This window comes from Rattus norvegicus, chromosome 5, assembly GCF_021556685.1.
Source record: "Rattus norvegicus strain SHRSP/BbbUtx chromosome 5, alternate assembly SHRSP_T2T, whole genome shotgun sequence".
Classification (NCBI taxonomy): Eukaryota; Metazoa; Chordata; class Mammalia; order Rodentia; family Muridae; genus Rattus; species Rattus norvegicus.
The window spans coordinates 60,663,264-60,673,639 of NC_141538.1; the positions used below are offsets into that span (position 1 = coordinate 60,663,264).

Sequence of the window (10,376 nt, forward strand, 5' to 3'; positions counted from 1 at the left end):
GTGTATGGTCTTTTGTGATATGCGTTAACATGCCAATTTTTCGAAAAGGTCCGACAACCCTTTCTGTATCAGGTCGGAGCTTTTCATTCTCGTGCTCCAGACACTTTACATCCTCATGTCAAATCAGTATGTAAACAAAACTATGTGACTACAATGAATTTTGCATCCTACTTATCAAAACAGACAAAAAAGTAGCTAGTAGCCCTGTTTAGTATTTATCTTTCTACTGTTAGTCTCAAATCGGAGACAGTAACAAGTACAGTGACAAGGACAGGAATAAGTTTTATTAATTACTTTTCTAGGAAATAGATTCAGTAAATACAGCACTTTTGAAACATACTTGTGCTGTTACACAAGTTTTTTAAATTTTTAAGAGCTCTTCAATGATGTTTATCAGGAAAATCTCTCATTGGTGGAATTACTTCTCCAGTCTCCAGAATTGTATCACCCTAGGGAAAACAAGGAAGTGCTTAATAGAAAATTTTTTCACTAAATATACATTTTATTGTAAAATATTCCATCATATGCTCAATACAATAAATGACTATAAACATGCTTTACATTTTGTTAACCTAAAGTTAAACCAGGGATGGTGGTGTCCCAGGACTCTAGAGGTAGAGGCAGGGGGATCTCTCTAAGTTTGAAGCCAGCTGGTCTACTACATAGCAAGTTTCAGAGCAGACAAGACAAGATTGACCCTGTCTCAAAGCAAACAAAAAAACAAACAAACAAAAAAAAGACACCTCCCCAAAAGCCCCTTCAAAGTTATTTTGCATTTTACCTAAAACATTTCAATTTGGATGCTAATTTTTTTACCTGTACTGATTTGTATGTGAAGCTAAAAAAAGATTAATCAGATTATTACATGAGGACTTAAAAAATTAAAAAATATAGACATACTAAAGTGAATATTTAGATTGTAGACTATAGTTCTGAAGTATGGATATACTTGTGAGACTATCGCCAAAATCAAGGTAATGACCCTTCTCATTACAAGATTTAGTATTTTATTCTTTAATCTAATGTCTCAACCTCCACCTCCAGGTTTCAGAAAAATACTGTGCATAGGTGGTTACTCTATGCCATTCCATGTTTGGGCACGGCATGAGTTATGCTCTAGCATTCATTTTAATAAGGGCTGGGACAAAGCAGATTGGGAGGACAGCCTGACTCATATAGTCTATCATATCAGGAAGAAGGAAACTTGTTCTTAAGCCAGAGACTTGCAACCTTGTCATGACCTGGTCTATTCTAGAAGACATGGCCATTCTGCAGTTTCTCAAAAGCGAGACTCTGAAACTGGTCAACAACATAGACACAGGGAAGGACTGCTGTAGCAAAAGAGGACATTCAGAAAATAAATGCCACAAAATCACAAACGTGGTCTTCTGAACAGACCCTGTCTTGTCCTTTGACCATGAGTAGCAACATAAACATATAATTAAATAATCAGGCAAGCAAAGAATAAATTAATATTAGTCAGCTAACAAGACCATCAAGTTAATGTCCCACGTTGAGGCTGCCTGGGGTCTGACACACATTGATTACACATAATAAAAGACACTTCCTGTTATTTCCTAAAGCAGAGTCTGAAGTGTGGACTGTTAGCCAAATTTGATGGTTCTCCCTAAAAGTCTCCTGTTGCAGCTGATAACAGATAAATAACATATGCTACTTAATTCATGTTTGAATTTTCCATTTTGGTGGCTTATTCATTACTCATGTTAGCAGTCATTCATTGTGTCGACCATCCTCGGTGCTAGGATTAAAGGCATGAAAGAACTTACATCTTTGTAACATAAAATTTAAATTCACGCTAACATGTCTTAACCTCACAGACTGAGAACTTAGGCACGAAGCCAAGGAAGTTAGAATGGAAACAACAGGACTTGAGTCGTTAGCTGCCTGTGCATGTATCTCTTCAGGCTTGGGCTGTAATCCTTGATCCCTGAAAACCTGGTGGTGCCATCTAGGTAGGGACTCAAGGTCATCAAACAAGGTAGAGAAATACAGTATCCACTCCTCATTTTCCACTATCACACTATCCCTCCTCTTTAAGCTGACAGTAAGAAAAGACCATTTTATTCTAATGAACTTGGCAATCACTTGTAGAATGGGGTCGGGTAACATACAAGCAAAAAATGAGTTTTGAGACTTACTGGAAATATTCTGGGCTTCGTGCCAACAATGGCATATGGTTTAGTCTGCAATAAAAATAAATTTATTGTGTAAATTACAGTGTTAGAATTTTCCTGAAAATATGGTAGATCTTATCCCCAAATTTTTACTTGTCTCCAATTTTCCCAGAACTCTGGGCCCATATTAATCAAACATCTCCACTTGGTTGTCAATAAGCTCTTACTCATCTCCCATCAACACAGTTATCCTTAAACATGGATCACATTTCTGCTCAAAGTTTCAAAATCCTTAAAAAGAAAAAGACCTCTAAAACCCAGCAGGACTCACACCTAGCTAATCATCTGACTTTCTACACTCCCTCCCTTACTGTCCCTTAGTTACAATGGCTCCTTAACTACTAGTCCAATCAATAAAGCCTGCTATGTCCCAGGGCTGTTGTGTTTAGTGATTCCTCTACCTGGAATGTTCTCCAGGCTATCTAATGGTTCCCTCACCTCATTCCAGTCTTAGTATCACCTCTGCAGGGAGGTCAATTAGAGCAGCAGTTCCACCCTTCTCTATTCCTTACCTTACTTATACAGAATTGTCACCTGCTGTGACAACATATGTCTCTTATTCATGTGCTTATTGCTAGTTCACATGCTTAGCTCCAAGACTAGAATAAGCATTTCAGGAGGCAGGGACACAATCTGCTGTGTGTACTGCTGTACCATGTTTACAGTCCTTTGCATACAAAAGAGGTACAGCCTGCATATCTGCGTAAGACAGCATATCAACATATTTAAAAATTATTGCCATGATGTAAGACATAGGCAAGGTAACCAAGATTAAGAGAGAAACATAAGCCTACAATACAAGGAAAATTAAATGTCTTTATCATATGAACTGTTGCCAGGGCCAGTGAGGTGATTCTGGGTAAAAAGCACTTGCTACACGGGCCTGGAAAGGTGAGTTCAATCTCCAGAACCCACATGAAGAGAAAAGGAGACAGCCAATGTCACAAAATTGTCCTCTGACTTCCCACAAACACATTATGGGACATTTGTGGCTCCCATATACAACAATTATACACATTTTAAAATTTTATTTTAAAAAGAACTGTGGCCAAAGTCAGAAAGACACCAAAATGTTTTCTCAGATGTAGAATGCAGTTACTGAAGCAAATGTTACTGTAATGCAGAACTCACCTAAACTAACCACCAGGAAGAATGAAAGATATGAGACCCTAGCAAACATGAAATGTTGGAATATGTCCACTAGTGGCATGAATTCCTCAGAGTAGTAACTACATATTAATGTCTCTTTGCCGACCCAATACTTCAGTTTATTAAATATGTTTCTGCTAGAGAACAGATGTATTTTCAATCTTAAGACAACTTGGTCATAGAGAGGATAAAGGAAACTTCACTTAAGTATAACTAGATAAATGCCAACTTTTAAAAGTTGGGACAGACCTGGAGAGATGGCTTACATGTTAAGAGGAGAAGAATTTCGGTCTGTGCTGTAAAGACTGCTTTTGTGGTATTTTGGTGAAGAATGTGGTTGCTTTTTTGCCTTTGTCTGAAGAGTCAGCCTGAGGCTCAGGTGAAAAGACTTAGATTAATTAAATTGACAAAGGAAGTCTCAGAAACGCCCACTATAGATTTTGTTCTCAGGTTAAGTCTCAAGAAGAGCATTTTAATGACAAAAGGGAAGTTGAAAAAGGAAAAATACAAGTATATGGTTTGAGCATTAAAGGGACACCAGGAAGTGAAGTGGAGCTGAATCCTGTGTTCAAGGATGCTAAATTGAATTAAGGAAGTAAAGACCTTGGGGCAAGATCCCACCCAGCTAAATTAGCTCCAGACAATTTAGTGCAAACCTTTAATCCCAGGAGACGGGACACAGATCTCTTAATTCAAGGTCAGTCTACAGCAAGATCCAGGACAGCCAAGCTTAGGCAGTGAAGGAGTTAGAAAAGAGAAAGCTAGTGATAATGTAAAATAGATCAAGCGGGCCATGTTCCAGCTCCTGCAAGCAGCAGAACTCAGCAGCTTCAGTCATGTGTCCCTGGCTTTATATTCAAGAGAAGAGGGAGAAGACTGGGACAATAGATGCTGGTTACCTGGAGCTAAGAAAGAGACAAGCATCACTGAGGTGAAATCTTCTGGGAAGTGTTTTCTGAGAGCTCAAAAAAGCTGTGTTCCAGAGATAGCCAAGGTTGTACCTCCTGCTGCAGCTGTACTTGGTAATGTGTGAGAGTCACCAGGTGGTACTGGCTTTGAAGGCTTGAAGGTGTCATGAAGAGCAGCTGAGGCTGGGCACTGTGAGAGGCCATGGGAGGCCATTGGTGAAGGTGCACCCTCAGTTGCAGTTGATGGCCCATGACTGAAGGGATCATGCAAAGGAGTTGAGGCTTGCCACCATGAAGAGAGCCTGTGAGAGGCTACTGGTGAAGCCTAGTTGCAACGGAAGACCCCGGTGTATTGGAAATGCCAATATCACCAAGAACAGCTGAGGCAGTGGAGTGGATCAACCAGAGTGTCACAGAGGGCAGAGCTGGAGAAGTGAAGCCAGCCCTTTAGAGGATCGTGTGTGGATCCAAGACATTGAAACAAGCTGCCTCGGACACCCCAAAGATGTTAAAGATGCCAGAGCCACGGCATCTGCTGAGGAAAGCTGCTAACAGGGAGTGGAACCAGCTCAGGAGAAGGAAGTTTGTTGCAGTCAACAAAGATGAAAAAGGAGGTGAAGATCTGAAGACCGCGTGACATCAGACCTGGAGATGGCGGAGTTTGGAGTTTGCCCAGCTGGTTGCCTGTCTTAATTCAGGGATTACAGTTAAGTGATTGGATGGATCTCAGGAGAGACAGAACTTTGGGCTTTTAACTTTGTTGATACTGCTACAGACTGTGGGGACTTGGAAAGTTGGACTAAACGTACTTTTTTATTATGCTAAGTTTAGGTATGGCCTCCAGTGTTCAACACTCAGTGTTTGAACAAGCCCTAGGAGTTCAGAAAGTGGAATGTGGTGGTTTGCATGTGCTTGGCCCAGGGGGGTGGCACTATTAGAAGGTGTGGCCTGGTTGGAGGAAGTGTGTCACTGTGGGGTGGGCTTGGAGACCCTCCTCCTAGTTGTTCCTGGCTTCCTTTGGGTGAAGATGTAGAACTCTCAGCTCCTCCTGCACCAGGCCTGCCTGGATGCTGCTGTACTCCCACCTTGGTGATAATGGACTGAACCTCTGAACCTGTAAGCCAGACCCAACTAAATGTTGTCCTTTATAAAACTCGCACTGATCATGGTGTCTGTTCACAGCCATAAGACCCTTTGGTATAACCCATATTCTATTCTAGCATCAGAGTGTTTATAATGCATAAAATAATCTGGCTACTTCTAGGACTAACAGATTAAGCTCAGGATTATAATGAAAATATATAATGGATAAACTTTTGATTTAAAGTTGAATAAAAAATTGCTTCTTAGAGGCACCACTTTACCATATAAATACCTAAAATCAAGACTGAACAAATAAAATTTATAAATGGGTTTAAAGCACTTAAGAAAATGTGATTACATTTGTAAGTGGAATTGTCTTAGAATTCAAATTCAATTAGTTCAAAGATGGTAGGGAATAGAATAAATTTGTTCCTATTCATCAGAAGTATGGCAGTTTAATTAAAATAAAAGTACACTTTAATTTAAAATATAAAGTGACAAACTAAATTCCCAAGTAACGCTCTGCCCAGTTCTGTCCATCATCCACTTGTGGTGTTTCAACCCTGCCTGACAGAAGGCAGCGTTCTTTTCTAAACATCAACATGCTAAAAGAGCAATGAAAGAAGACAGAGAAATGACAAGGCCATGGAGTTGCAAGTGAGCATGGTTCTCAAGCCCGTCAGGACAGAAGTGGAGACTACTCTCTGGCCCTTAGAGAGATGAACTGCTAGCCCATCTTACTGTTCCAGAAGGGTTTTCTTCTGGTTTCTGAAATGGAAACAACTCCATTCAAATCCCTACTGGCACCTACCAATCTTACACACATCAGGCTAGGACAACATGGGCTCCAGAACTATCAAAAAAAAAAAAAAGAAGAAGAAAAAAAACCATTCTGGGTTGGGGATTTAGCTCAGTGGTAGAGCACTTGCCTAGCAAGCACAAGGCCCTGGGTTCAGTTCCCAGCTCCGGAAAAAAAAAAAAAAAAAAAAAAAAAAAAAAAAAGAAGAAGAAGAAAAGAAGAAGAACTATCATGGAAGCATGTAATCCAAACCATTTTGCTTTTCCCCTCCCCCCCCCAACTTCTAATTTGTACCAAACTGCAACAGCCTCTAGCTGATCTGCCTGGTGTAGAACTTTGCTTCCTTCAATCTGTGTTCAGTGTTTCTCTACATTTCCCTCTCAGTCATCATGTCTTCTCCCATTAACAGTGGAGAATTCTGCTGGGAGTCGAAGCTCACGGCTGTAATCAGTTGAGAACAGAGAGCCAGGGTTCAAGGCGAGCTTGCAGTGTATATGAAGCCAGGTTTCAATACACACACAATAAATGATTCCCTCTGCTTGTTACACATTTAGCTCTCCTCATCTCCCTAGATTTTGAAACGTTCCTAAATTGGTCTCAGCTTATGGAGTCACTAGAGATCCTTTAGCCGTTTCCTCAGTCTGGGGGACATGCTCATCACAGACTTTGTCTGTCCTTCCTGAATTTGTTCCATCATCTTCCTTGGATTTGCTGTCTGTCTTCTAACATAGGACATATTCCTGGATGTCAAATACTTTTATATGTTCTTTCTACAACTATAAAGAGGACTTACTAAGCATTCCATTCATGTTGCTCAAAGAACATATTGTGGGCCAGGGGCATGGTTCACAGGGCAAAGACTTGCTGTTAAGCCTAACGGCCTGAGTTGGATCCCTGGAGACCGCATGGTAGAAGTGGAGAAACCAATCCTTTAAGCTGTCTTCTGACATTCTTTAACCTTCTTAACCTAGTGCTTCTGAAGGTAACAAGCCAATAATCTTTCTCCACTGGAACATTCCTTCACAGGGGCTGCTTCATGCCTCCTTGTGACTGCACTCAGGCGATGTGCACTGGGCAGGAGTGTCAGCAGCTGAGCCGCTTTCCTCGTGCTACGTCTGTCAAGAGCGCAGTTTCAGTCTGCCTCATGGCTGACAGCACTGAGGTGCTGCCTGATGGACTGTAACTTAGAGACAACCCTGTTTCCAGGCCTTCTAAGTGGACATCCTTAGTGACCATGCATACAAGCACATGCCCACATTCACATTCGTGGTTATTTCTCCATCTACCTATGAATACACAGTATTCATAACTATGAGTTCATACCAGTACTTCCAGTTGATTCCATTCTCCAAGGTGTTCTCCTGTTTCCATCAGTGTGCTTATTTGATCAAGCTCCTCACATATGACACAGGTCCTGTCACCATCACCACAGCTTATGATGTCTAACCTCCTCGCCTTACTTAGGTTCTGCTGTCTTACTCCACCTCAGGTTCCTTACATAACTTCCTTCTCCAATTCCAATATCCTATTCCAGGTTGCTGCCTCTAAGGTTCCCCAAACAGGCCTGCTCAGCCTCCTGTGAGTGGACACAGAGTGCCCCGTTTACAGTATTTACGTTCCAGCACTGTTCCCTCTTCCATGATATCCCAGAAACTGCATGCCTAGGATCCAACAGCATGTACCACCCATACTGTGCTGCCCCTTGTCTTTAAACCACGGCAAGGGCCTTCATCAGCCCATGCAAGATCTTTCCATGAAAAAGTTCATAGAGTTTAGACACCCGAGAGTCTAAAGGGAGAGAATTATGAGGACTCAGATAAGAACAAAGGGAAGGGACTGGAGACAGGACAAACCTGTTTGGAATGATATCACATACCTGACTGGCGGAAAGAAGCAGCAGAGATCATCTCTATAGCTACTGCTCAGGACTCCAGGGCTAGACATTCTGACCATCTAAACACTACTTCATTGTGTTGCAAACGTTATAAATGTTGTATATATGAGAGTAACCTTTTGATTTTTCAAGTTTTGAAACTACTTGTATATAAGAGTACTTAAAGTCCAATGAAACCTTTTATCCCTCCAAAAAGTCAAGGAACTTTAAAAATCAGCTTAACGTGAGAATATAATTTTCTGAGCACAGCACAGCCACAGGAAATTATTGGACGATATTAAAAATAAGTTCTGGAAAGCATACATTTAAAACGTACTTACAGCCACATGATATTTGACGTAATAGTGGACGAACCAGAGAGGTATGATCACATGGGAAACAGTGAAGAGACTGGTGCGGTACGCCTTGAAGATCTGTGGGGAACACACATACAAAATAAACCTCTGGAGCTGCTGTGCTTACCAACATGTGCTCCTTACTATCCCTAGCATGGGATATCTCATTTGTCAATGTGTGTGGAACAAAAACCAAATCAAACAAACAAAAAATTCCACCACCACCAACAATGTAACAGTGTGATAATTACTTTACAAATTTCTAAATGGAGTATATTTTCTGGGGCTAACCTACCTACCTATTTCAATATTTTCACTAACTCTGGGACTTCCTATAGAATATCCATAGAATCTAAGACTTAGGGTAAGTACCATTCTGCAAGACTACTAGACAAAGCTTATAATACGTAGCATTCTGCAAGACATAAGGGCATTCTTGTTCAAGAAACAAACCAACCAACACTTTGTTACTACTACTCCTAGTATTATTAGAAGGAACTGAAAGCAATTCCCACACAGTATTCATTACTCATCACTGATGTGACTTATTAGCGGACGCCAAGAAAATATCTGGTATCCTTACAATAAAAAGTAGTCCTTGAGTGAACGGTTTTTCTGCCTGGCAAAGTCAAGGGATGCAATCTAAAAGTAACTAAAAGCGTGTTAAACGTACACAGTGATAAGTAGAAAGGGGGCTTTTGAGTCTGACAAAGCATACCGAATAGAACCCTGTCTTCGGTTGCAAACCCAGGAGACTGTACTATACCAGCTGGCCCTCGAGTAGCTGGTAGGCGATGGACGCCTCTATCACCTCAACCTTACACAACACCTAAGTGTTCTCAAATACTAAAACCAGGAAAGGTATCTACACTCGAAACAACTGCATGTGCGGCGTCCTGTAAAACCTAAGATCCGACTTCTCAGTACACCCGACAGCCACAGGGGATCATCCTCCCGAAGCCAACCTGCTCCAGGACTCCAGACCCCGGCCCTGAACTCTAGCGACGTGACAGCATCTCCGCTAAATCTGAGGGCCTGGACTGATTGTCCCTTGGGGCCCTCCCGGGTGTGCGGGCTCTGGAGAGGGTCGGGCCTTAATGGAACTGAGAGGAGTGGGAAGGGGTTGGCCGGGTTGCGACCCGGAGTGGGAACCCGGATCTGTGTGGCACATCACTCACCATGTACTTCCACAGGGCCCGGTCCCGCAAAAAGTTATTCCAGAATCGCTCCAGGGGCCACATCCTGCGCGGGGGCAACACGGGCTCCCGGGGGCTCAGCTCTTGGTCCTTCAGCCATCGCCTTCTCAGCTCCCGCAGCTGCTGCAGCCGCAGCTTCTCATCGGGCGTGTACCCCGACATGTCGCCGGCGAGCTTACCAGAGAGTGACAGCGCGCACCCGAACCTGGGGCCGGTCACTTACGCGCGATCCCGCTCCGCAAAGCGACCTTGAGGCGCCTGCAACGGCGCGATGTGATGGCGTCACAGCAGCCCAGCCTCGGGGAGCAAGCTGACTCCTTCGCCGAAAGCAGGTTCTGCTCATGCGCAAAGCCCTCTCTCTGACCCCGGGTTTTAAGAACCCGGATTAAGTACAAGCTCTGGAAGGTCTTTTAGTTATGATTTAAGTGGTCTGTGTTAGAAAGTGTGAGAAGTCCCGGGGGGCTAGAGTTCAAAGAAAGAACTTGTCGGGGAGGGGACCGCAAGGACAAGGGTTTAGGGAACCTCTGCCCCGCCCGCTTGAATTCCCACCTTCTTGACCTAGAGACAATTGCATTCAAGTTCAGCTCCCAGCCCTTTAGTAACTCAAGTGACTTTGAGCAGCTATCTGGGTTTCTTCCCTCCTCTGTACTGCAGAAATAAAGAGCACCTTATTTGGAGGCTTACATGGACTGGCTCACTCTTTGATCCTGCCGTCCCACTTTGTAAGATATCCCAGAGGTATGGTGGTAAACATTTGCAGGGATGTGCACAATATCCATCACGGCACGATTTGTATTAGCAAAACATTGGAAACCAC

General features: G+C 42.7%; 1 protein-coding gene across 1 annotated transcript; it reads right to left on the reverse strand.

The window, feature by feature from the left end:
- Positions 1-235: 235 nt before the first annotated feature.
- Ndufb6 (NADH:ubiquinone oxidoreductase subunit B6) lies at positions 236-9,818 on the reverse strand. Its single transcript, NM_001106646.1, has 4 exons — positions 9,542-9,818; positions 8,349-8,441; positions 2,160-2,204; positions 236-449 (listed from the first exon to the last, which is right to left on the reverse strand). The coding sequence occupies exons 1-4, from the start codon at positions 9,719-9,721 to the stop codon at positions 381-383; spliced, it is 387 nt and encodes a 128-aa protein (NP_001100116.1). The 5' UTR covers positions 9,722-9,818; the 3' UTR covers positions 236-380.
- Positions 9,819-10,376: the final 558 nt, after the last annotated feature.

Excerpts from the sequence above, each read along its gene's own strand:
- Ndufb6 (NM_001106646.1), bottom strand. The coding sequence starts at position 9,721 with ATGTCGGGGTACACGCCCGATGAGAAGCTGCGGCTGCAGCAGCTGCGG. Across the intron at positions 2,205-8,348 it reads ACGTCAAATATCATGTGGCT|ACTAAACCATATGCCATTGT; the intron begins GTAAGTACGTTT and ends TTTTTATTGCAG. Across the intron at positions 450-2,159 it reads CGAAGCCCAGAATATTTCCA|GGTGATACAATTCTGGAGAC; the intron begins GTAAGTCTCAAA and ends TGTTTTCCCTAG.